We start from the raw sequence: 27,310 nt of genomic DNA on the forward strand, positions 1-27,310 counted from the left end.
GTGTGTCGATCTCTCTTCCCCATTATATATGCACATTTAATGCTACCATACTTATATAGAAGATTTAAGGCACATGCCGGAGTTTCAACATGGCCTCCATGTGTCCCTTTGTCATACAGTCGTCATATCAATTATGCCAAGTGTCGTTTGTACATGCACCTAATTGAATGCATGATGGGACATGGTAATTAAAGACACTTGATGGGTTCTAAGTTTGGTTTATTTAGATCGGTAACAATATGTAAGTCCGCACATGTCATAAGAGCAAAGAACACGTGTTTACGTCGGGTCGAATAGTATACACCTGGATAGTGTAATATTCCGGTGGTATATCCCTATCGAGTACAATGGTGTATCCGCATGAATATACAAATATAGTGAATTGTATTTAATTAATACTCCGTAGTATTATCTCGATGCCTATATCCATTACCCAAAAATACTATACTGAAATATACATTAATTTATTTATTTATTTTAATTTTTTTTCTGGCTATGTCGTAGCCTCACAAGTGTACACTGTACAATTCTAATCCTAATTCACTTCAATTCTATAAGGCACTACCAGCACTGATCGGTCTCCCAATTCCGGCGAGTATTTCCGGTGAATCTCGATGACATTGTAGGCGAGTATAAGTTGACACTCCGTCGACGGAGGAAGAGTTGCCGATCATAGTCCGCGCGTTTATCGGGATCCGACAGCGTGGAGTAGGCAGTATGAATCTTCATGAACTCGTCGGCGGAGGCGTCCTTACGGCGACTCCCCGCCACGTCGGGGTGGCAGACACGAGCGAGTCTCCGGTACGCCGCTTTGATCACCTCGCTCGTCGCTCCCACCGGAATCCCGAGAATCTCGTAAAACGACGTCGCGGAGGAGGGCGATTTTATCTCCGGATGCAACGGCGGCGACGACGAAAAAGCGGCGGCTTCCGTCTCCTCCTCGGCGTAAGCCGCGGTTGCGACCGCGCAGACGGGCGAACTCCGCGGCTGCCGGAACTTAACAACCGACGGCGACGGCGGAGAAGGAGAATTGTCGGCGGCGAAGGCGGTGGCTCTGGGCGGCGGCGATTGGAGGAGGAAGTTGGAAGAAGCGGAGAAGGAAATCATGGTGGCGATTTGGTAAATTCAAGTTGAATAATGAGACGCGGAGCTTATCTTGAAAGTTGAGTCAAATAAGGGTCTGTTTGGGGTGGAGATATATACAGAAAGTGGGATCGGAGGAATTTAACCATGGTTAAGTTAAAGAGAGCGAGTGGAGTTTACTTTAATTGGAATGCTTATCCATTTTTTTTGCTGAGTCAGCAAATTCGTTATTATCATATATGTCGACCATATATGATTGGCCGAGGTATGAGGTGTCGGTCAATTATTGATTAATAGATTTATGTGTCTCACTCAATAATGGTGCACTAATGCTAAGCCGTCTATTGAGTTTCTGACTTTTAGCTAAATTAATTATAGATAATTTAGCTTACTTTATCTTATTATAATCTTTTTGTCAATTATGATCACGAAATAGGTTTTATTCTTAACATATATTCAGATAGTTGTTACATATAATTTACATATTGATTTGATTCGATCGATTCATTTCACAGATAAAGATCCGTTAGACGGTCAGATACACGTGTGACCTATAATATAATAAGTGATGTGTAAGAGTGTATAAGAGTAAGGCGAATCCACAAAAAAAGGAGAGAACAATAGAAAAAGATTGGAGAGAAAATACGAAAAAGATTATTTGGTAATGTGGAAGAGTTGGGCCCACAAAATAGCGAGATAAAAGTAAAGTTATTGATTTTGTATTTACGGTAAGTGTAATGTGTATTAATAAACGAGATAAGAAATTGTAAGAAGCAAAAGTCCCAATTTTGTATTTAAGTTTAGTATGTATAATGTGTATTAATAAACAAGCTAAGATATCTTTTAAAAAAATAAAAAATAAATAAACAAGCTAAGATAAGTAACGGTAAGCAGCAAAGGTCTTGATTTTGTATTAAAAGATTATGAGTTTTTATTTAATTTTTAAGAATTGAACATTGTTGACTATGTGTAACTTTTAAAATAGAAAAGATTTTTGAAGTAAATATAAAGAAAAAGTATATTTTAACCAAATAATTTAATTTGGGTTTTTCACATTTTCCGTGTATGACATATTTATATTATTTTCTTAGTAAACACATTAAAAAATGACACAATTCAACTTTCAACATTCTCTCAATCAAGCTTTGGCTTGAACCCGTCAAAGTATACCGTTACAAAGTAAATTGATCAACTTTTTCATTTTTATACTCTCTTTAAAAATTATTTTGAAATTGTGTTTAGTAGTACTTTTAATGTAATTTCTAAATTATTTATAAATTTATATACTAATACTAAACTTAATATTATAAAAACTTGAATTAAAAATAATTTCAGTCAAATTTCGTTAATCGAATCAAGACACATAAAATAGAGTAAATTAAATGTTTAATTATAACTTTTTTGTGAGACCGGTATTGCCCAAAGTAGTGAGATTTAACTTATTCTTCTAGTGCTTGTGCCTCCAGCATCGGCCTGCAGGAGGAGCATTGAGAGGTCCTCCCAGGGGGGGGGGGGGAGGGGGTCCGTCATGAGATTACTCCCCCACTCCGCAGTCTGGTCTAAATTAACTATGAAGTCAGCACATTTGTTCCCTTCTCGCAACACATGAGAAACCTGAAGATGATTAAGCCCATCGCCAGGTGCTTGCAATCCGGTATAAGTCCTATCGCACAATCTTTAAGGAAGATCCCGCCTTGCATTATTCTGATGACACTACCACAGCCTCCGAATCTTTCTCAATAATCATCTGATAAACTCCCTAATTTTTAATGACACATGAACCTTACCTTAAACTCCACAACATAGTATATGCTTTATGGAGGGTGTAATAGTGTACTTGATAGGATATGATCTTATCACGGTAGCTAAAGTGGATAATGAGTACGGATAATATGATATATACACATCATCGGATTTACATGTCCTATTGTCCGATGAATCGTCTAAACGTAGTTTCGATGGTGAAATCTGACATCTTATCCAAAACAAAAAGGAGACTGTAGATTAGACCATGGATGACAAGCCTTCTAGACAATATGTTCTTGCCCACAAATAATCATTATTTAATTAGTTTTAAAAAATATATAACTTTAGCTGAATATATGTGGCAATTTTAAAAGGTTAATTGTGTGGTATATCTTATTTCAATCTGTACTGTCCTACTTTATAGTAAACTAGCGGCACGCGCCATGCGCGTTATGCAAAGTCCAACACAAATTGAAAAATAACATTGGCATATGAATGTTTATTTAGACGAAAAATAAACTTCACCAAAAAAAAAACAAATGTTTTGAATACCTAAGTAATTTGTATATAATTAATGTATGATGAATTACAAATAACAGTCCAGAGTTGTGGAAGAAAAGAGGGAGAAGAAACATAGGCTAAGGAAAAAAACAAACAAGAGAAAAATAATGGCCGCTTCCGGACTGGAAGAAGGCAACATATGCTCATTGAAACTATTTCACGTTCACATGGGCATTGGTTTATAATGCTCATTCAAACATGTTTTACACTTGACAAAATTCGAGATATAAATAGAACCATACAAAGTGTACCAAAACTTTAAAACCTAAGGACTTCAAATTGGAACTGACAAAAACACAATCTAATAAGGGTAAATTGGAAACACACTCTAATAAGGGTAAATTGAAAACACAAACTAATAAGGAAATAGTGTAGCACCCGTGATTCTTTGCTACATATTTTCGAGGTTTGCTACATCATTCTAGATCATTCTTACACTTTTATATAGCTTCCCATTGTTTGTAAAATTTTCTATAAGCATGTACATAGGTTTGTGTAGAGGTTTATAGAATATTCTAAAATCTATATAAGTCCATAGGTTTGTGTAGAGATTTACGGAAGGTTCTAAAGTTTAATTTTTAGCGTACAATCTAGTAGATATCCACCATCCATTAAAAAGGTGGAATGAGTATAAATACCCTCAAGGACTCATTTGTAACCATCCTCAACAATCTAATCATTTCATAGTCCAAGTAATCCAAGTTTCATATATATAGAGTACATTCATTCACATTGGATGATATTATTGATACAAAATGAAGTATCAATTATAATAAATAAATAAATAATCTAAATTAATTAATATTATTGAAACAATACCCATAAAATCCTGGCGTTTAAAAGATACCACTTGCATTACAAAAGAATTTATAGGACTGGTGGGGTCTTATGGGCGTATCGTTGTAGCAAAACCATGGACCAACCTATCAGGCGCTTAGTTTCTCATGCATAACGGTGCTTCTCTTTAGGTTCTTCCATGTGCTAGCTTATTTATATAAATATTGTGTATACTCTTCAGTGAATAACATCAGAACCATAGATTTATTTCCTCAATCCAACTAAATTTGTTTTAAATAGTTTTATTACTGATTTGTTACCTACGTACATCTTTTTTGCGTGAATTGATACATTAACTTTTTAAAATAAAAAATTAAGTATGTGAGTTTAACGTACTGAAATTATGTTTTGTTAAAAATCAACTTCAAACCGGATTTGGTTAGTCCTATGTTAGAGCCACTCTCACTTTTGTTTCACTGGCTTCTTCCAGCAGGTTGGCTACCAAGCTGCCATGGCAGGCAATAATAATTAAAAAAAAAAATTAATTATGTAAATCTGAAGAAAAAAAATTATTTTGGTCATATTCATTCCCCTAATCACCTTATGACATTAAAAGACAAATTCATAGAAATATCAAATTAAAAGAATACAAATACAAATAAAATAAAACAGATGAAGTGTATGAAGTCAAATAGTAAAAAATAATTAAAAAAATCTATACAAATGACAAAATATTATGGAAATTTTTTTTTCTTATTTTTCACCAATCAATAGGTTGAAAAAGTAAAATCAAATCAATAAAACAATAAAAAACTGCAATTGAGTGTCAGCGAATCTATACAAATGACAAAACCCTAAACCTATAAACAGTAATATCAGTAAACTTCACAAATTAAAAAAATCAAATGTGTTGAATACTTGGGTAATCATTTTGCATATAGTTAAGACATGATGAATTACAAATAACAGTCAATTGTAGAGGGAAAGGTGGAGAAGCTAAGAAACAGATGTGAAGGAAAGAAACAAACTAGAAAAAAAAATAACGGAGAGAGAGAAAGGGTAAGCCACAGAGAAGAAACGAGAAAAAATGGCCAAGAGAGAGAGGGAGAAGAAACAAGAGAAAAAATGATGGAACAATCTAAGTCACATAATTATTTTTTTTAATAAAATAAAATTACATGTCAGGAGTATGACTTTAGGGAGTACCCGCGTGGGAAGTCTATGAAGTCTCGGTACAAAGAATAGACATAAAATGATAAAGAAAAATTGAAAGAAGTACAAATAAAAGGGATGAAGTCTATGAAGTACAGTATTGCAGCCTCTAAAGCAACAGTACAATACAGTAAGAAAATCATTCCAAGCCACCTAACTTAAATACTTTTTGACTTTTAGTGTTCTACTTTATACCGCCGGAAGCCGGAATTTGAACGACGGGAAGCCAACAAGGACAAAATAGACAAAACAATTTTCGAGAAACAACCATCCATGCACAAAGTACAAAAAATTTCGCCTGAAAAAGTCTTGGGAGAAAATCAACTGAGCCTTTATATTATACACAGATGTTAGTAAACCTAATTCTATAATTATCGATGATTTATCGTGAGTTTCTTCTGTTTTAGAGCAAATGCTATAGAAATTTTGAGATTAAGAATATACGTCCTAAATAGAGATTGGAGATATTGGTTCTCATATAATTGATCAGTTTGATTTGTCACACTTCATATAGTTTTTCTTCCTCTTTTTAATAAACTTTTGTATCATATCAAAAAATAAAACACTTTAAAAGGATTCTTTTTATTAGCAATGAAAAATAAAATTATTCTCTACGTGTAGTAAAATACTACACAAATTTAAGAGAGCGTGTGAAGTATATTGAGAACATTAATTAAATCTAGAATATATTGTCGATTTTCCTCATCTGAACATATAAACAAATTTTTTATTTCAAAATCTTATTTAATTTAAAAAAGCAAATCCAATAACTATGTAAAGAATGTTGAATTTTATTTTATTTTTTTTTAAAAAAAACAATTTTTATTTAACATTCAAATATTATAAATATCAATTAGTATTATTTTTTAGACTAAGAAGAAACCTTCTAGAACTAATAAATAGAAAATTGGCAATTGTGAAGATCAGAACACCTGGACAAGAAACTCCGATCCATTCCAAAGAAGAGAAGTGCGTAGCTAGTTGCGAAAAAAGTCGCAACATATGCATATAGACTTTTGACAATTTCACATAGGATCCAAAACATCCTTATCTCGTTTCTACACCACAAGATTTCCATTCAACTTGGGAATTTTGAAAACAACATTAAATTGCATTCATCATCACCATATTTCCAACTTGCCTACCGGAGCTCCCAGCAATCACTTTGACAAATTATGTGTGTCCTATTGAAAATTCCTTCGAGTGAAAATCACACTTGACGTGACACGTTTTGATCGAGAAACTATTATAGCCAAATAATATACAATGTCGAATGAGCTTTTTTATTATTAAGAGTAAGTATGATACTGGTCAAATATGAAACTCTAAAGTGTCAAGTTACTTATATAGTTATATATAGAGATTAGTGTATAAACTCACATATGATCGATTCTGTCACGAACATTGGGGGTTTGAGTTTCGGATAGGCTCTTTATGTGTAAAAAAGTGTACAATTTTGTGTTGAGTCTCGAAACTATATTAGTGTCAAGATCAAGCTTTAGCTAGTAGGGATGGTCATGATAAGCGCTTACCATTACGCCAAAAGTTAAGCTAGTAGTGAATGCATAATTTTATTTCGTAGACGATAGAATGTTAGACTCGACTCTCTAAACCGCTACCAAACAATTGACTCGATTTACCTACTCATGAGGTTTAAATATACTCCGACAAAAATGGGAAAATCTGACTGTATTAAAAAAAAAAAAAAACAAAACAAAAAACAAAAAAAAAACAAAACAAAAAACAGTGCTGGGATGGCAGAGAGTCCTGAACACATAACTTAGGGTGTGTTTGGAAACCCGGGAAATGATTTCTTTCCGGATTTTTGGTGTATGGCTGTGCAAGGAAAATGAAAGTCAAAGGAAAATGCCACATAGTCAATAGAAAATGAGGTTTTTTTTTCCGGAAAATGACTTCCCCTTTTTTTTTTTTGGGAAGTCATTTTCCATTCTTTGTTCTCTCATCTTCTGGCTAAAAAATTTCCGCGACTTCACCAACACTTATTGCGCACTGTTCTCTCCTCTTCGAATTTGATTCTCCGATTTGTGACAGTACATTTTCGGCGAGCAGATATTGTTCTCTACTGGCTCTGGTGTCCGGTCGGACACCAGAGAGCAGTACTCTCTGGTTTTCGGCCGAAATCAAAGAACACGGTCGGAAACCAGAGAGTACTACTCTTTGGTTTCTGCCGTCTCTTTTTTTTTTTTTAACTTTTTTATAACTTTTTAATAGATAATAATATCATTTGATTTTAAAAACATAAATATTTTTATATTTTAAACAAAATAATTAATTATATAAACTGTTTAATTATATAATTTTACCTCATTTTCCCGAAAATGAACTAAACACACAAAAGACAGTTTTCCGCTTTGAAGCCAAACACGAGAAAGGAAAACGTTTTCCGGAAAATAACTCATTTTTCAGAAAACATTTTTCAAAAGTCATTTTCCTGCTTTTTAAACGGACGATTAATTATTTTTGATGGAAAACAAAATACAAATCCGTTGTAGTCTAGTTGGTTAGGATATTTGGTTCTCACCCGAAAGACCTGGGTTCGATTCTTGGCAACGGAATTTTATTTTATTTTTCCCCATTCCCGTTGTTCACACTTCACACGTTCTTTATTCCCAGTATTAAAATTTAAATTCATACATGTCCTGTCGTACACGAAATAGAATTTTGACGATACATTGTGCTGTTTTTCAGCTTTTTTTTTTTTTCCACGTAATTTTAAATCGAAAAGTTGTAAAAAGTGAAATAAATTGGTAGTTTTTTGGTATCCATTTGGATTATAAACTATAATGGATGATGATCAACGTTGAAGGTTACATAATGTTGAACAAAATGGAGAAACTGATGCCCATATTTCCATTAAATTATACACATTTTTACACTGTAAAGCACACAATCTGGGATTGAAATCTGTACCACATAAAAACATGAGAACCAACCACTCATGACTGGTAACATTTCGACGAAAACTGTACATGATACAGACCTTTTTTTTTCCTTGATTGGGAGTAGCGAAATTCGCGCTCTAAACGCTTTTCTATGGAGGGCAAAAGCACCACAAAATATGCCATTACAGATGTATGACAGCCACTCTTGAAGCCAATGCAGCGGTCCTGTGTTTGATGACAGAGATCAGATCGACGGGCCAATAGCCACCATACATGTATAATGATCTTCCAACCGAAAGAAAGTTCCACTCGTGCACACACACGCTTCTATACAACTTACTCGACCTTAAAGTCTTGAGCCTCGCCTTGTAGATGGACTAGAGACTGTCCGTGAGCCCATGCTTGCTGTTCTTAGAAGCTTGCGGAACTCTGATAAGCTTATCTTCCCATCTTTGTCGATGTCTGCTTCCTCTAGGAGTGGGTCTATGGAGCCTCTTAATCCGGTATGCTGCAAGAATTTAGTATCTCGTAAGTAAAAAGGTGTTTGTTCAATTGCATAACTACACGTCTACACCCTCAAAAGTTTACGAGAGAAATTATATTCTTCCAAAAGGTTGAACCCCAACCCTAAGGCCCTCCCCCCACACCCCGACCCGACAGAGCATTTGGGAGGATGTAAATCATGGTAACTCAACTGAACATGAACCACAGAGGCTAGACCTTTGCTCACTGCGCACAAGGAACCCCCCTCACTTTGAGAGGTAGCTCCCACACTGCCGCTGGTGAGACTCGATCCCTGGTCATTCTTCCAAAGTTTCACCTCTATGACCAGTTGAGCTGCCCATGCGGGTCGAGAGAAATTATATTGCGGGGAGAGGTGATTGTGTGCCAGCATTCTTCGTAACATTTGTGGTTCAGACCGAAAATGGTACTAGGCATGCAAGCTAGAAAGCAGGGAATGAAGAAATACTGACCAATTTAAGTTCTTCTTGAGTTATATATCCATCTTTGTCGATGTCAAATTTCTCAAAAGCAGCTTGCGATCTTTGTTGCCAATTTTCCGAATTATGTTCCTCCATCTGGTTGACATGTAACGTGGCAGCAACGAACTCTTGGAAATCCACAAGTCCGTCTGTATTGCTGTCAATCTGTCAAGCAAACAACGAATGCAAATCAGGGATTGAGTACAGAGGAGATGGAAATAGCTTTGAATATCAAGAGATGTTAAGCTGCAGAAAACGATTCTTCATGACTTCGATGTAAAATATCGAAATTTAATGATCAAGAACCACAGGGATGTATGATGCATAATATGGACATTTGCTACTTGTCACTCGTCAAGTCTGATCTAGTCCCAGTTTTTTTTGGGTGACGAGAGAAACCTGCAACCACTACCTAAGGGTGTGCACTGTGTAAACCCCGCCGTGTGACCCTAGCTGGCAAGGATCACAAGGAAGTAAACTAACCTAAGTTGCCCATAGTCATAGTTGCAGTAGGCGCTAGGCGCTAGTCGGACAGTAGAGTAACGCCTAGTGCACATGTGTGGGTGTATGTCATATATATATATATATATAATATTAGTAAGGCCGAGTTAACTTGGCTAACTCGGCCGAGTTAGGCGCCTAGGCCGATTTTAGTGCCCATAGATGACCGGCTCAAACCAAGAAGGCCAATAGGCCGCTCCCACTGGGAGTCGAACTCAAAACCTTGTGGTTACCAAGTCAACAGCCCAACCAACTTAGTTGGGATTGCTCCATCTATTCTCAATTTTGACACTTCATTTCAATGTTATTATTTAGAAGGGGAAGGAAAAGGTACCGCTTGAAGAATCTCAAGAACACGTGATTCTTTCATCTTCCATGGAAGATCCTTAGCAAGAGCCTGCAATAAAAGTGACTATATTATACATCCCAAAAAACAAGCAACAGAAGGATCACAAACACACCCGTGCAGCAAATATTGATCAATAAGGAACGCAAATCTAATAAGTAAAGCATTGTGCGACATATGGAAGAAATATACCTGTCTCATTTCTTCAAGACTAATGACACCATTTTTATCCACATCAATGGCAGCAAATTGATCTTTGAGATCGGCCAACTCCTCCTCTTGAAGTGTCGTCGCTAGGGCCTGCAAGATTGTGAACAAACATTAATAAATAGAAAAAACGGAAGAGAACAATGATTAGATCAGAACGAGCATTTCAGTTGTTATAACGAAAAGTTTAAATGGAAGTAAAAGATATGAGGTTACCCTTAATGCAAACTGCTTTAGATGGCCGTACTTAACAAATTGTCGCATGTTGGATAGTACAGAAATGTCTAATGGGATGTCGGATGCATTACCACCTTCCCGGACCCATGGATGTGCTGCAAACATTTTGAGTGTGTAAGTATAAAAATAATCCAAGAATCCGGCACCAAAATCTTAAAAAAAAATTGGTCCACTATAGAACATTCGAGGTGTATTAAGGACACAAACAGCAATCATTTTCAACTATAGAAAGAAAAACAAGAATATGGTTTTATAATCTGGATTTGGTAGAATAATGATATATTGATATATTTTATTTTGGTCCACCATAACACATTTGAGCTGTATTAATGAAGCAAACAACAACCAATTTCAACTATAAAAAGAACAACCAAAACATGGTTTTATAATCTGATTTGGTAGAATGATTAACCAAGACATATTCCAGTAAAAGAGCGAAAAAATTTTAAAATTTGCAGTAACATAGTACTTACATAGGGCCTGAGCGGCAGTGAGTCTGACACGAGGATCCTTCACCAATAATTTCTTAACAAAATCTTTAGCGCTGTTGCTTATGGTTGGCCATGGCTTGCGACGGAAATCGGGCTTATTTCTTAGAACCTAAGTATAAGTGAATGTAAATGTTAGGATACGAATGTCCATACAAACATAAAAGGGAGGGAGAAGGGAACGGCCCCCACTATTTAGGGTCGCAGAAAGGAAAAGGAACAATCGAAAATTTATGAATAGCATAGAAATTAAAAGAAACCCTCGGTAGCGCACCTCCTTGAATATACCATCTTCGGTTTTGTCCCAAAAGGGCCGCCGACCACAGAGCAAAATATAAGTTATTACTCCGATACTCCAAACATCTGATTCAGGGCCTGATCTACGCTTCAATACCTCCGGGGCAACATAATATGCACTACCAACAATATCTTGAAATTTCTTCCCTGCATTTTATGTTTTTTTTTCCCGTGAGAAGTTTATAAGTAGTGTTGAGCATATAATCATTAATGTGCAATCTAACTATCAGCTTAGGCTTTTAGTTGAGATGGGGCACATGCTTCAATTTGGTATAAGAGCCAGACCAAAGGTTATGGGTTCGAAAGACCATAACATTGCATAGAACATATAAATACCTGGTCTTATGAAGTCTGAAAGACCAAAATCAGTGGCCTTCAATGGAGAATCCGCTTTTGGTGACTTGAAAAGAAAATTCTACATTAAAGAAAAACGTGTGAGAAAAGCAGAATACGAAGCACGACCCCTCTTATTGAACCCATATATTCCTAATACCTCCGGTTTCATATCACGATGCACCAAACCATGTAAATGACATTCTGCTGCAACTTTTAGCATCTGCCGCACAACTATTGCTGCATCCTTCTCGCTATAACGGCTGTCTTTTCTAATTACAGGAAACTATTCGTAAGTCCTATATAGTTTTATACATTTTAATCAGGTATTCATATGATAGAGCACACATTGCAACCTGACCAGTGAATAATTAAACAAAGTGAGTCGAGAATACTTACTTCGCCAAAATACGGTCCAGTAATTCTCCACCTTCACATAATCTAAAAGAATAAGAGATTTGTGAATAAACCATTGTGACTCAATAGGGGCAATGGATCTATAAGAGAATGAAGGTCCAAACTCCAAACAAAGAAACTTACTCCATTACAATATACACATAATTTTCATCATCAAACGCGTTATGAAACTGAACCACATTCTCATGACCAGCTAAGGCCTTCAATATTTTCACTTCACGCCTGACATCCTCAACAGCTATAGGAAGAAGCATCTGCCATAACTCTGGATTTGTTAGGAGAATTGCCACTAAAATACAGGAGAAATTTTTTTAAAAAAAACTGCAAACTTCGATTGCAGAGTAACTAATCACAATTCACACATGATACTCAAAATCCAACATTCAAGCATTAGAGGCTCGTTCAAATGGTTCTACATCAAACCAACTTGGAAGGATGTGGATCAAACACAATAGTATTTGTTTTAGTGACTACATATGGTCAGATGTTCTGTTTAGACTCCCTCCAGAAATTGATCACTTAAAGAGTTAGAGGATAAAACCACTAGTTCAGCATAGAGATTAGAGATACTATCCATCATTGCTTAACCAGTGGCAATTAACTTCCTAATGCATCTATAATTAATAGATTTCAAGTGATTATATCAGTAATAAGTAGATAACAAAGTTATGAAATCAAGACACAGTCACAGCAAAATCAAAACTTTATCCCAACCATGAAACCAGTGGTCAGAAATATGAGAATTGAGAAGTTTATCCTTGTCAAATCCAAGAGTTGAAAACCAGGAAACTTGATTGGGAATTAGGAATAAAGATGAAATTCCCCCAACTATATGAATTTCACTCACTATGAGCTCAAAGATTTCACAACAAACAAACCCTACATAACAAGGTGAAAGCAAATCAAAGAAAAAAGAAGAAGGGAGAGGACTAACCTTGCTCTTCTCAATTCTCTTAACAGCAACCCGATCTCCATTTGACTTGTCCGTGCCAACATAGGTGTACCCGAATTGGCCATGCCCTAACAGCTTCCCAAGAGTATACCTCTGCCCGAAATCCTTATCGTATCCAAAATCCGTTCTTTTCCCGCAAGGGATAACCCCACCTTTCCTGGAACTGGCCTTCACATTGGAATTCCTCGGTTGCTGTTGCTGCTGCTGCTGCTGATGCCCTTTGTGAGCGGTTTCTTTAGCCTTCTGCTGAGAGCAATGCGGCGCCTCTCGCTTCGCAGTGGTGAAGGCCGGCGGCTTTGTGATGGCCTTGCGGGTGTTCGCGGCGGCGGCGGCGGTGGCGCCGGAAGAAGCGGCGTTGCTGTTAGAGCCACTGACTTTTGAGCTGGAAAAGCAGCTACCCATATCTTCAAAAACGGATGAAAACCCAGGGTTTGTTTGATGTTGTTCAGAGAGGGATTGGGAGATTCAAAATCATTAGATGAACAGAGAAAAATTAGCAGAAATGATACATGCAGGGATCGAAATGGAAGGGAGACTGGAATAAATATATAATGGCAGACAATTATGAGATTTTGGGAGGAAAGTTTGGAGCAGGAGGGAGGAAGAAGGGAAGAAGGTGGTTGTGGCGATGGTGGTCAAAGGAGATTTTTGGAAGACAGAGAAAACCCACCCGGTGCCCGGGGTGCGGGCTAGGGGGTGCAAGAAACCTCTTTCTTCCCCAATCCCCAATCCCCAATCCCCAATTTCTTTCTTTTCTTTCTCTTTTTTTTTTTCTGTCTTGATGCCATCTTTTGAACTTTTCTTTGCCTTTCTATTTCTACCTTCTTCCCTCAATTTATGTGTAATTACTCAGATTTACGGAAAATCCTACATTCGTCACTTCTAAGTGAAGTCTGTCTCATGACTCTAATTGATAAAGAATTACTTATTCACTTACACCTTAAAAATATTCACTCGTGCATCTATTATTTGGAAAATTCTTTTATTTTGATAAAAAAGTTTAATTTAAAAAAACATAGATGATTCTCTCAATATAATCTTCTCCTAAAATGTTGAATCTTCAATTTTAAGGGTCACCCACACTCAATCCGACATAATATTTAGGATGATGTAAATTACGGTGACTCAATGACTCAGCAGAAAGGGCCAAATGCATGTACGCACAAAGTATCTACCCACTTTAGGCATAATTTCTACATTGATGCCACCGAAGACATTGATATGTTATCCCAAATACTGCCTACTGAAACATTGAACTAAGCTTGTGCGGACACTCTCAATGTAATATTATCTCTAAACTTAATTGCCTAACATGATATATCTGTACACACAAGAGATCTACTCACTTTAAGCATAATTTCTACATCGATGCCACCGAAGACATTGATATGTTCTTCCAAATACTGCCTACTAAAACAACTAAGCTTGTGTGGGCACTCTTAATATAATATTATCTCTAAACTTAATTACTTAACATGATATTATCTACATTACTTATAAACTAATTGGTATCGATCATCACGTGTGAATACCATACAAACAAATAACAAAAACCATATTTGAGCCCTAAAAATACAATTATCTTAAAGCCAATGAGGAAATGATTTCCTACTCTTAATATCCTAACCCTGCATAAATATGATTAGACTTTAGACTTAGTGTGTGATTATAAGAAAATATGTGGTTGGACAAAAAAAGAATAACAAAGTTAAGAAGGAAGAAAATGTGAATATGCAAAATATTGGTGCTAGGGGTGTGAGGAAGTCAAAAATTAGAAGATTATAAAAGATGCAGTAGTCTTCTCTTTGAATTTTCTTCAGGGAATTTTTTAATGTTATTCTTAGCATGCATGGAGGTTACATCAACACATTGGAATTGGCTGTACACGTTAACCACTAAAAGCACTCCTCCTTTCCCACTGGTTCAGATAATTTTTTTATTTTTTATTTTTGCGATACGGAATTAGCTCAATAGTTCAGTAAGCAGTATTTGAGAGAAGAGACCAATATTCGAATCTTGATGGGTGGTAGTGTGAGGATTAGGGAACTATGTCCGAAGTGGGCAGATCCCTCGCACCGACATTTGACCATGTCAACTAAACAGATAATTATATTCATGAGAATTATTCTTCGATATTTGAATGTGCGCTCTGAGTGAAGTCCACCTTGTAACTCTAGCTGGTAAAGGATTACAAAAAGGTAAATCAATTTAAGTTGTCATAACTTTCAAAAAAAAAAAAAAATTTAAGTTGTCATAGTGCCCGCATGGGTAGTTCAACCAAATGACCAGGGATCGAGTCTCACCAGCAATAGTGTAGGAGTAACCTTTCAAAGTGAGGGGGGCTCCTTAGCTTGTGCGCAGTGAGCACCGGTCTAGCCTTTGTGGTTCATGTTCAGTGGGGGTTGGGGTTCAACCTTTTGGAAGAATTTAAGTTGTCATAGATAGTTGACTGACTCAAATCAAAAGACCAATAAATACTCCGTAACTTACATATAAAATCAAATTTAGAACCCCATAATTACCAAACTAACCTCAAATTTCTTACTAACACCTTCTTAAATGTTTACTTGCAAAAGTGATGATGATTTCAACACCTAACCAAATAATCCTTCTTCATCACACTACATGACTGGGCGACTGGCGTATGGCATCAGGAGTTACTCAATCTTGAATGATTATTATTATTAGTAAATTTTATATTTAAATTAATTACTTTCTAGCTATTACAGATTCATAAAACAAAAAAAGTTTGGCCTAAACAAAATTTTGCGTCTGGGGTTGGCTTTTTTTTTTTTTTTTTTTTTTTGGAAAAAAAGTTAGAATTATTATTTTAGTGATACTTGTTTATGTATAAAATTTGGCCTAATATGATAGGCTCACCATTCACCAACACATCATCATCCAACACTTGGTCCAACCAAAACCAGGCACAACACTCAAGTAGTAGCTAGCCAACCTACTTGAACAAATCATGTCATACTAAAAGTCTAAAACACCAACCCCATTTTCACGTTAAATTATTGTGTCTCCCTACCCGACAATTAGGGACAACCTTAATCAAATTGATCAAATAGTTATTTTGATAATTATAAATTTCACTCTTCATAAAAACTATCTATTGGTTTTTTACATCCCTCTGTCGGGCCGGGGTGTGGGGAGCCCTTAGGGTTGGAATTCAACCTTTTGGAAGAATTTTAGTTAATCAAATATATGGATAACCTAAACAAGTTTACCTCATCTTTATGTTCATTATTTGTCTGCTATCAAACCCTTTACCGACTAGGACTGGATGTCTAGATTTCACTCAAAACGTACCCCTCCTCGTGGGGTGTTCCCATGTGACCTTAATTCAAGCTGATTAACTATTGTTAATTTAGGACTCGCTTTATTCATAACGGGGTGTATAAATTTGATGGGATTGGAGAAGTTGAGAGGATTCAAAGATTGGGACTAAATATAATCACAAGCGTCACTTTCAGTGAGCAGGAATAATTCACAGCAACACTTGCATTGCTCAAAGTCCTTGTCTGTACACTAGTGTTGAACTGGTCTTTCTGAAGACTTCAAAGGTCTTTGTGTAGCCAGTCCAAGTCTCCTCTTACAATTACCTTTGAAACTTACTTGGAATTTTAATTTTTGGACCTGTTTACTACACAAAATTATATGGAATTAGTTTTAATAATTCCTCTATATATGAAAATTCTAAGCTCCTTCCTATATTGATTTTCTTCTTCGGCCTCTACGAATCGCAAGTCGCGCAATCAGCCCACCGGTTTCATATGCTTTTATACATGTTTTCAGTGGAATTTGAACTTTTACACTGCGAACTACGCTAAGCTTCAGGGGTGACTGATTGATTTTATTATATTAATAAATGAACTTTTTGTCATGTTGTGTCATAGTCCTGTATAGTAATATAAAATAAGAAATTTTCTCTTGATTTGCTTAAAATAATTAAGAAAATATTTGTAATAAAATAATTATCTAACTAAGATACAAATAGTCCCGTGTTTGTATGAGAATGATTTTAATACCACTAACAAGTGCACCAACTTGCCAAAATGACAAATAGTGGCCATTTGTGTTCACTGAAACTTTTTTTCTTCATATTTTCTATCCAATTGATTTGACCTAAATATCCATATCCTTCCTATTAACACACACACACACCCAAAAAAAAAAAAAAAAAAAAAAAAAAAAAAAAAAAACACGGTTATTATGTGAGACACTGTTGAAGTTTCCATATGTATAGAACATCGTAAAATGTTTGTATATATTTATGATGTAATAACTCATCAACCATATGCAACTGATCAGTAAAACTGGTCTGATAGATCCTTGAAATTTCATTCAGATGGGAATTTTGCGACAAATAAATTAGGTGTAAGTTAGCAAGCATTTGACCTGAGCAACAAATCAGTTTAATATGGAATTTTTTAAAACAAAATTTCGTCAGCATTTGAAAATTTGGACCGATTAGCTTTGACTAAAAAAAACGTGTTCTGCCCGTCAAATGTTTACATTGTAACGAAGTTACGTAACACAACACAAAGGTTATCTATTAGTCTTTAAGTTGATTTATCTCATTATAATATTTTACTGGCTAGAATTATAAAATGGTATTCACTAATAACAGAAATATGGAATGCCCAAGTATGTATGACTTCAGTCTCCTATTTAACCACATGTTGGGAGATATAGCACGTAATTAATATGCAAAAACAAGTAACTAGACATCAGCATTAGAAAATCAACAAAAAACTAAGTAATTCATAACGAGGTTAAGGCAACGACAACTAAACAAAATAACACAAACACATATTAACAAGTTATAAACACAAAATAAAGAAATAGGACACACAAGCTAGCTAGGGAACATTATCTTCTAGATGCTTCAATTCAATAACCTATGTGATTAGGGAGAACAAATAATCAAAGAATCAAGTGAGATTGCACGTAGGTATTCTAGTATAAAGCTACTTCCTTGAGCAAATAAACAACGATTAGACGAAGGAATTTCCCCACTCTCATGATGTATCAATTCTAAGTCCATCAAGCACAGAAAACATCTAAAGCCTCCAATTTCCCCTATTTTCATAGGAACAAATCGGGTTTATGCAAGGGGTGACTCAAATCCTTGATCGAATTCTTGTTGTAACCAAGAATTCTACAAAAACATGTTAATAAATGTGTATATCAAACACTAACAAGATATAAACACAACACCATCATAAACACATGAACCCTAGGTTAGAATCCTACCCATTCTGCATTAATCACAAATAAAGCATCAATATAGACAGAGAAAAGAAACATAAATATCACAAAAGAACACAAAAGCACAAGTAATAAACATAAATATTGCAAAAGGAAGAGATGACAAAAATGATAACTTATCTACTGAAAATGAGACAGAAATCTTGAAATCCAAGCTTCAAATTCAAGATTACAAGTTTCAAAAGTGCTAAGGAACCTAAATCTAAGACTAATCCAACCCTAAAATATGAAACGAATGAGTAAAAATTGGCTAAGGCTCAACCATGAAAATAAAGCTCAATTAGGGCTTAAATATACGGCAAAGAAGGAAAGGGCGGCCTCAGGGATAGACGTACGCCACCTGAGGTCACCCCTCACTTTTGCAAAATATATATAGTTTGAATCAATTAAAATTGCAAATATGCAGATAAATGACAAACAAGAAATTATCAAAACGATCAAAAAATCCTAATTACATATGGTACTTTTACGTTTTGTTAGCTTAAAATAGTGACAATTAGAAGATAACATTTATTAAAACAAAAAAAAAAAAAAATTAAACACGTTATATTAACTAATGATCAATAATTGTGAGACCAAAATACAATAATTTTAAACACTATATATATTTTTTTGCGAAATTCAAATCTTTAGGTAGGTGTCTCTCTCTAGACTTTAATCATTATTTGCAACCAATAAAAAGATAATTCATTTCATTAATTCCGCTACATATGTGCCCAACATAATTAGGTTAAAATTATGTGAACATTATATTCTACTCGTACTTGCCAACTATACACATACACTGATAAATGAGAGACAAACACATGCAGACACACACACAGTACTGTTGCCTACGTTGTTGGGAATTGAAAGTAAAGAAACGTGTCCGTACTTCTCCTCCATTCATGTGTGGGCCACTGCTTTGTTCCGTCGGTGTTTATAAAAGACCCTGCACGACCAAACCCTTCACACCTCCATTTGCTAATCAAAAGGATAGATCATAGATGTGGGTAAACACATAAAATTAAAGTAAAATGTATATATATTGAGTTTTGACCTCTGTCGACTGTTGCTAAAATAACAAAGGTTCGCTCGAAAGAGGTGATGGAGTGGATAAAATATGATTATCGTATTAAAAATTATGAGTTCGATTTTTACTGATATTAAATATATCTTCTCAATTTAGCTAGTCGCATAGAGCTTTTTGTGCAGTTTATCTACTAGGATTTGAACCTGTGACCTTCCATTTGGGAAAGCTATAACTATGTCACTTGACCACAATGTCTTTGGCATAATTAACTAATTTTTGAGTAGTGAATGTTAAAAATTAGGGTTGGACGACTTATATACGTTTGAAACGATAATCATGCTCTAACCACTTGATCACTCATTTCAGGAGAAAAATACTACATGAGAGTATGCACTAAATAAACGAACCTAGGTACGTTGCTCATAGCCACTACCCGAGTGACCCCTAGATGGCGAAAGATCACAAGTAAATTAAATCAACTTAGGTTGCCTATAATTGACCGGCTCAAACCAAGAATGCTAATAGGTCATTCTCGTTGGCAGTCGAATTTGTAACATTATAATTATAAAGTCAACAACTTAACCAACTTAACTGGTTGCTCTCGATCAAAATACTTTTAATTTGATCTTTAAAATAGTTGTGTTTTGTAAATTCATTCCTATAATATTAGGGTTAGAATCCGTATTAATATTTATCTTTAAAAAGAAAAATATTAAAGAAATTAATTAGGGATGTTACGTTGGCATGAAGTGTAACGAATGAGGACTTAGATAATATTATTCGAGAGGTTTGACTGGGTAAACTAAAGAGATTATGAACAATAAACACCTATTGCCAATTGGATTTCTTGCAAGAAAAGTTCACGCGGTTTGCATAACCTTTTCTAACTTATTCTTAGCTTTTCACTACCTATGTCCATCTTTTATTACGTGACAATAAATTCTGTATATTTATTAATTATTTATAAATTGATTAATTTCATGTCAAATTTAACCATTCAGGTATTTACTCATCGGCCACCTTTAAAAACATTTATTAACATGTTAAAAGCTATAATAGGTAGAGATCAATTAACTCTAAGTTAATCAAACGGTTGACTTGATAATCACAGGTTCTAAATTTAACTCTTTGTGTGAATTATCTATTAACCTTTTTGGTTTGAGTCGGTCAACTGTGTATGAATAAATAAGTAGGTAATGCAAATATATATATATATATATAAATAAAATGAGATTCTACTTTTTAGAAAAATAAATCACAACGAACGAAAGAAAGAAGACAGAGGAATCCAAGTTGTGTGAACACATACTCTCTTTAAAATTAATTCGGTATATTCTTAGGGTGCTAGGAGTAATGTAGCGTCAGTCTCCCATGATAAATAAATGGATTATATATAGTAATATAGTTGAGTACTTAAGCTATATTACTCTCAATGAGCTAGAACAACAAGAGAACACGCACTTCGAAATTTATCGAAAGTGTTGGAAGAAAATTTCGAAGAGAAAGAGAAGTAACTCAAAAGTTTTGATTTGTTTGAAATTAAATTAGCTACAAAACAATCTCAAGGTGAACCGAAATAAGAAATAAAAATTTCGCAATTTCATTCTAGGATTTGATTTGCACCCCTTGCACGCAAAAGAGAATATTTATGTTATACAATTTAAACTCATTTTGAAAGGCAATTTTATATATACTTATTTTAAGTCAAACGGGTCTACTTTAAAAATCAATTTTTCATTTACCAATTATCCGTTTTAAGCGTACAATATATTAATTTCTTCACCTCACTTCAAAGAACCCGATTTGACTTGACCCATGTCGGAAGTTGACCCACATATATTTGTACAGCAAAATGAACACTTAAAATGTCATTTTTGCTTTAAAAAAAAAGTTCCAACAAACTATGAACAACCTAGATTGGTTTACTTCCATATGATCTTTTGTCGGCTAGTGATTGTAGACTTGTAATTTCTCTCTTCATCCAAAAAAAAAAAAAGTTATAACAAATAGTGAAAACTTAAGACAATTCTTTCGAACGGATTAATAATAGACTTGACTCTCAAAATTTTCACCTAATAACACAATTACACAATCAATATTAAAAAAAAAAAAAATCAAATAAAGCGATCACATCGACAAATTGCATTGATTAACACAAAAATTCAACCACCACTTATAAATATTAGCATGACTAGTGGCTTAAGTGTTACACACTCGATGCCCATATCTTTAGATATATTTAAGTAGCATGGTTTACATTGAGTTCTCTGAATCTGAATAGCTTGACTAATAACAAAACCAAAAACTAATGGATCGACATGTATAAATAAATAGTTTACTATACAACTTTAATTTAATTATTTGGCTGCCCACTTTAAAGAAGGTGACTAGTGCACCACAACTTTCACGAGAGTTAGACAAGACAAAGCAAGGTGCCAAGGTTAGTTAAAATAGTCCCATCAACTTCTTGATTTTTGTGCAACCCCCACTCCCACTTCATCCGCAAATTATATCGTGGACCATGATTCATATTACTAGATGAATTATTAATAAATATTCATTTTTAGTATACTATAAAATTATTTTTAATATATTAAATGTTCATTTTTAAATAGTATATTAAAAATAAACATGTATGTTAATGTCTACATTACAATGTGATTCATGGTCCACAATATAATGATTAACGTCTCTCCCTCTCCAAGTTTCCATTTTTTTTTTATACATTTGGTACTTTTACCACTGCAAAATTAATTCATATTTGACATCAATCGTACCGCTAATCAAAGTATCAAAACCAACATCATGATTTTTAGTTGACTAGTTATTTTATTGTGGTCCTTTGTCAATTAAAATCACAATATAAGTTTTACTCAAAATGCACATTTAAATAGTAATTGTAAACTTTCCCGCCCGTTAATTGAAGTAACATCATGATTTTATAGTTATAAAGGGATTGTGATCTACTTTATGAGTGAAAAAATTGTCAGTATATACAAATATATGTAATGGATGTTGGGTTTTATATAATTATAAAGAAACGTCAAGTGTAAATTTGTAAGCATGCATACACACATATTATGAGTTAGATTGACCATTATATTTTGTACACAATAATAAGAATAAGAATAATAACTATATTTTTGTATGTTTGGTACCTATAATAAGTGGTAAAAATTTGTGTGAGACCGTCTCATGAATCATTGTCTGTGAGATGGTTCATGTCAAGATGAAACGTAATAATTATACTACCAAATGTAATATTAAATCATTAATAAAATATTTATTACTTATATGAAAAATGTAAAAGTATTACATTTTTTTTTTCTTCAAAAGTATTACATTTAAGTGTAGCATTACTTATAAGGGAAAATATAATACTTTTGATGAAAAAAGTAATACTTTTACTTCAAAATATAAAAGTATTACAGTTGTCCTCAAAATTGTTACGTTTCCTTATAAGTAATAAACATTTTATTCATAATTTAGTATTACATTTGCTAGTATATAGTACCCTGTCATTTTAGATTATCTCATATCTAATTTAGTACTTGTACTATTTATATTATTATTATTATTATTATTATTATTATTATTATTATTATTATTATTATTATTATATTATATTATTATTGCATATAGCAAATTAACCAAAGTTGTGACCTCCTAGTGTCATCCATATCCCGGCCTTACAAACCCTCATTTGTACATAGATTTAGTAATAATATTATATATATACTTTATACAATCTCTATACAAATAGTTTTGTAATGAATGATTAGTTCTGTATTATAAATGTTTTAAAGATTTCTGGTCTATGATTAGGTTTCTACAGAGTACAAAACTTAGTAAAATTTCTAGAATTTTTCTAAATCAACTTAGTCAGGCTTTATGAATTATTGAGTGGCAGCAGAATTGAAGAATAAAACTGGCCTGGTAAGAACTAAGAACTAAGAAGATTCGAGATCTTGCCTATTTGGTAAACACTTATGGGGAATGATAACTAAAATATATTTATATATATATATATATATATATAAAAAAGGTCATATTTTTTTTTTTAAAATATTTTTTTTTAAAAATATATTTGGTGGAGGTATTACACGATTCAAGGAAACAAGCCAAACAAGAAGAGAAGTCCAGGAGAATTAGGAAAATTTGGAATAGTGTTATCATAAAATATTTTAATATATAATAATATAATACAATTTATAATAAAATATTAAATATGAATAAAATTTTAACACCGAATATCTAAATAAAATATATATTTGAATATAGGAAGTAAAAAGAAATTATGGCAAATTAGGTCCACACAATGTTATGTAGCCTATAACAAAAAATACATTTTTAATATATTAAATATACATTATTTTTGTACTCTATGTACAGTATTTTACACTATACAAAATATGATTTATACAATTTGTACGGACATAATCCACACAATAATGATTGAGAAATTATGGCAATTTATATCCTACACCACGGCGGACGTTGCACTATGCGCCCAGATGCAAAACGACGTCGTTTTAATTATTTTTTTTTTTTGAAATTTCCCGCCCCAGTGAATGGCAGTAATTTTTCTTTAAAAAAAAACCCGCTGTTCAATAATGTACATAATGTTATACTAGAATACACATAATGTTATACATGAATGTACATAATTATATAACAAAATATACATACTCTTTTTAAAAGATAATACACATAATCTAACATAATACATAATAAACATAAACTTTTAACATAATAACATCAACTCTTAACATAATACACACAAATTTTCTGATTCAGATGTACATAATTGTATAAAAAATACACATAACTGTATGAACCAATACACATAACGTTGTGAACAAATACACATAACGTTGTGAATAAATACACATAATCTCAGCAACTTCCTACCGCGCCTCCCAACACTATCCCAAAACGACGTCATTTTGGGAGGCGCGTGGCGCACAGTGCTATGTGCGCCGTGGTGTAGGATATAACGATTGAGAAATTATGGAGCGGGCTAGGGCTAGGGCTAGACAAGAAGTTGGTCAATGGGCTTGGGTTGAAAGTGGGGTTTCCCAATACCCAGCATTTTCTGCTTCTTTAGCCTGGCAAGCTCGATGTCTTTACTCATCTTCCTCCTATACATCTCTGCAAATGTGATTGCTTCTTCCATTATTGGCTTCTCGCCTTCCCTCACTTTCAATGGGTATACACTCGCCTCCGGCGCCGGAATCTGGAACGCCGCTATCGATAACCGGCTGCTCTTTGAGTTCACCACAGCTTGATGATCTGCACTCTTGAATCTTCCGTTGCTCAATAACTGTGATCACAATTAACTTACTTTATAGTCCATCTCCCATTTTTCTTCCGGTTTACTATTTAGCTGAAGTTAAGAAATTACATTTTTCAGTTCATTTTTTTCAAAATGAATATATTGACCCTGGTAATATAGTTAGCTTATCAGCTATTAGCTGTTTGAATTGGTTAAACAATCAATAAGAGTGTTTAATTAATTAGCTTTTTGTGACAACTTATTGCTTCAAAATGTTAAAAGCTGTTCAAAGTAGCTTTTTCAATTAGTTTTTTGAAAAAAAAAAGTCATTTTACATGTAATCAGCTATAACCAACAACTCATTTACCAAACATTTTTCTACAATCAGCTGATGTTATCAATGAATCAAACCCACTAATCCAATCAGCTAACAACTATTTACCAAACACCCTCATTATTTGTTCACACACAACAATTAACCACATGATTTGAAGCTTATGTCTAACCAATAATAAAAGAAGGGGAATAGGTACGTAGTTGGGCAAAAAAAGGATGCACAAGGAGGTAAATCAGCTTCGGTGGTTAATAGTTGATCGACGCAAATTGAAAATGTCAATAAGTCGCTCTTGTTAGGAGTAGAATTTGTAACTGATGTGATTATAAGACAACAGTTTGATCAACTTAACTAGGGTTGCCCGTTTAGTGATTCAAGAGTTATTTAATATACACGTTTCATATTGTTTAGTGTTGAGAAAAGGGAATTAACTTACATGGCCATGGTCACCAAGGTTAACAACAAAGGCACCATTGATGGGCTGAACAGTGATCCAAGTCTTGCCACCATCTTTAGTAGCTTGGAGACCCCCAACTTGATCTTGCAGCAAAAGTGTGATGGTTCCTGGATCTGTGTGGCGTTTTAGCCCTAAGGTCAGATCAGGCTGTGGGCATTTTGGATAGAAATTGACCACAATCTTTTGGTCCATATCCACACATGCCTTGCTCAACCCTTCCTTCTCTAACCCCATTGCCTCTGATAAAACCTCTAGCAATTTGCTTGCAACCTCCATCAACTTCTCACTGTACTTCTCAGTCACACCTGTCCACCCTTCTGGCTTGTCTGGCCATCTTGAATAGTCCCTCTTCTGCTTTGGGTACGAAAAATATGTCACCATTTCTCGCCAATTTTGCACCGCCTCACCCTACAAATGTTCATTTCTTACACTACACTTTGTATATATAACATTATCATTACAAAAATAAAAATAAAAATCATAAGTTCTATTTACAATTTACTGAAATGGTAACTTAAAAAACATACGTAAGTCATCACTTAACTCATTCACAATTGATAAGCAAGATGTTAATGCAACTCTAAGGTTGGGGAATCTCTTGTGTGTGTAGTGTGTCTGGCTCACATGAAAATCATGTCTTAGGTGAAACAAAACGTGCTATTACTGTGTTTGGATGACGGACGGAGACCTTTGACGAAACTGTCTGGAATAGTTGTTGTGCATTAATTCAGTTCGCATGTTCTCACTTAAAGAAAGGGTTCTCATATGATCTGAATATATAGAATATAATTCATGTTCTATTCATTGCCTATTTTATTACCTATGGAGTAACATTCTTATTTCCTCCAAATTTATTTCATGAACCAAACGTGTTATATAAAAGTATATAATTGAATGGACAAAGTGCAAGTTGACACAGAAAGCGTCGTCTGCATGTTTGTTATCTTCGACATTTTACCGTGTTAGTTGGAGATGCTCTTAGTGTCTTCATTGGAGATGAATTTAGATATACTAAATTGATTATTGTTAGTATTTGTGCACAATATATATAATTCTCATTACGGGAAGTCTTGTTTTCATAGTATATATATATATATATATATATATATATATTAAGGTTCAAGTGCGGCGATGTCCTTAGCTGTAGTGGTGCGGCGTCAGTTCAAAAAATATACACCATCAACGTTAAGAAAATACACTACAAAAACACATCATTAGGTATGAGTAAAAACACTATCAGTGTTCAGAAATACACCATTAGAGTGTGGTGTGTTATATGATGTATTTTTTTTGGATATGTTGTGTATTTTTTGATATTTTTTACATTTCATTGTGGTATGTTTCCCTTACACTGTTGATGTATGTTGTTAACACTGGTGTATTCTAAAATTCCGCCGCAGCACCACACCTAAGGACATCGCTGCATTTGAATTTTTCATATATATAAAGATGTGGATAAAGAATGCATATATACCTGTAGGTGGCTGGACACAACAAAGCCTCCTTTCTTGCCACCGGACATATCAAAACGGAGCTTTTCCTCCGGCGGCATTGCGAAAAACGCCGTGGCAAGGCTTGTCATTTGGGAGATCAAATCAGCATCAACGCCATGATCGACCACCTGAAATATCCCCCATTCTTCACAAGCCTTGACGATCTGCGCACAAATCCCTCTCCGTCGTCCATTAACGCCGCCGTCGTCGATGCCCTTCAACGAAATGACAGGAATTTCGTCGCTAAAACGATTATAAGCCACTTTGGGACGCTCGTCTTCGTCCCGGATGAAGCTCGATCCCAGCGTTTTCTCCCCCGCAAGACCTGTCAAGGTTGAAGGCTTCATTATATTATATTGTTTTTATTTTTGTGTTGTGTAGTTTTTTCCTGGGAGTGGAAATGCGTAATCCTAGGTAGC

The 27,310-nt window shown here is 34.4% G+C and overlaps 3 protein-coding genes and 1 non-coding gene across 4 annotated transcripts; 1 reads left to right on the plus strand and 3 right to left on the minus strand.

Annotated features, from left to right (window-relative positions):
• Positions 1–443: 443 nt before the first annotated feature.
• LOC109177777 (chaperone protein dnaJ 11, chloroplastic-like) lies at positions 444–1,271 on the minus strand. Its single transcript, XM_019327231.1, has one exon. It carries the CDS (start codon positions 1,105–1,107, stop codon positions 562–564), a length of 546 nt encoding a protein of 181 aa, XP_019182776.1. The 5' UTR covers positions 1,108–1,271; the 3' UTR covers positions 444–561.
• A 6,611-nt stretch (positions 1,272–7,882) lies between these two features.
• TRNAE-CUC lies at positions 7,883–7,955 on the plus strand. Its single transcript has one exon. It is a non-coding gene; the product is annotated as a tRNA-Glu (tRNA).
• Positions 7,956–8,217: 262 nt separating this feature from the next.
• LOC109177772 (calcium-dependent protein kinase 28-like) lies at positions 8,218–13,800 on the minus strand. The gene is made up of 12 exons (XM_019327226.1): positions 13,026–13,800; positions 12,215–12,345; positions 12,074–12,115; positions 11,835–11,946; positions 11,678–11,756; positions 11,319–11,488; positions 11,030–11,156; positions 10,536–10,651; positions 10,305–10,412; positions 10,101–10,163; positions 9,257–9,430; positions 8,218–8,790 (listed from the first exon to the last, which is right to left on the minus strand). Exons 1-12 carry the CDS (start codon positions 13,443–13,445, stop codon positions 8,629–8,631), a joined length of 1,704 nt encoding a protein of 567 aa, XP_019182771.1. The 5' UTR covers positions 13,446–13,800; the 3' UTR covers positions 8,218–8,628.
• Positions 13,801–24,267: 10,467 nt separating this feature from the next.
• Positions 24,268–27,290, minus strand: LOC109177773 (naringenin,2-oxoglutarate 3-dioxygenase-like). Its single transcript, XM_019327227.1, has 3 exons — positions 26,873–27,290; positions 25,378–25,806; positions 24,268–24,655 (listed from the first exon to the last, which is right to left on the minus strand). The coding sequence occupies exons 1-3, from the start codon at positions 27,236–27,238 to the stop codon at positions 24,365–24,367; spliced, it is 1,086 nt and encodes a 361-aa protein (XP_019182772.1). The 5' UTR covers positions 27,239–27,290; the 3' UTR covers positions 24,268–24,364.
• Positions 27,291–27,310: the final 20 nt, after the last annotated feature.

The sequence above is a fragment of the Ipomoea nil genome, unplaced genomic scaffold, assembly GCF_001879475.1.
Source record: "Ipomoea nil cultivar Tokyo-kokei standard unplaced genomic scaffold, Asagao_1.1 scaffold0805, whole genome shotgun sequence".
Classification (NCBI taxonomy): Eukaryota; Viridiplantae; Streptophyta; class Magnoliopsida; order Solanales; family Convolvulaceae; genus Ipomoea; species Ipomoea nil.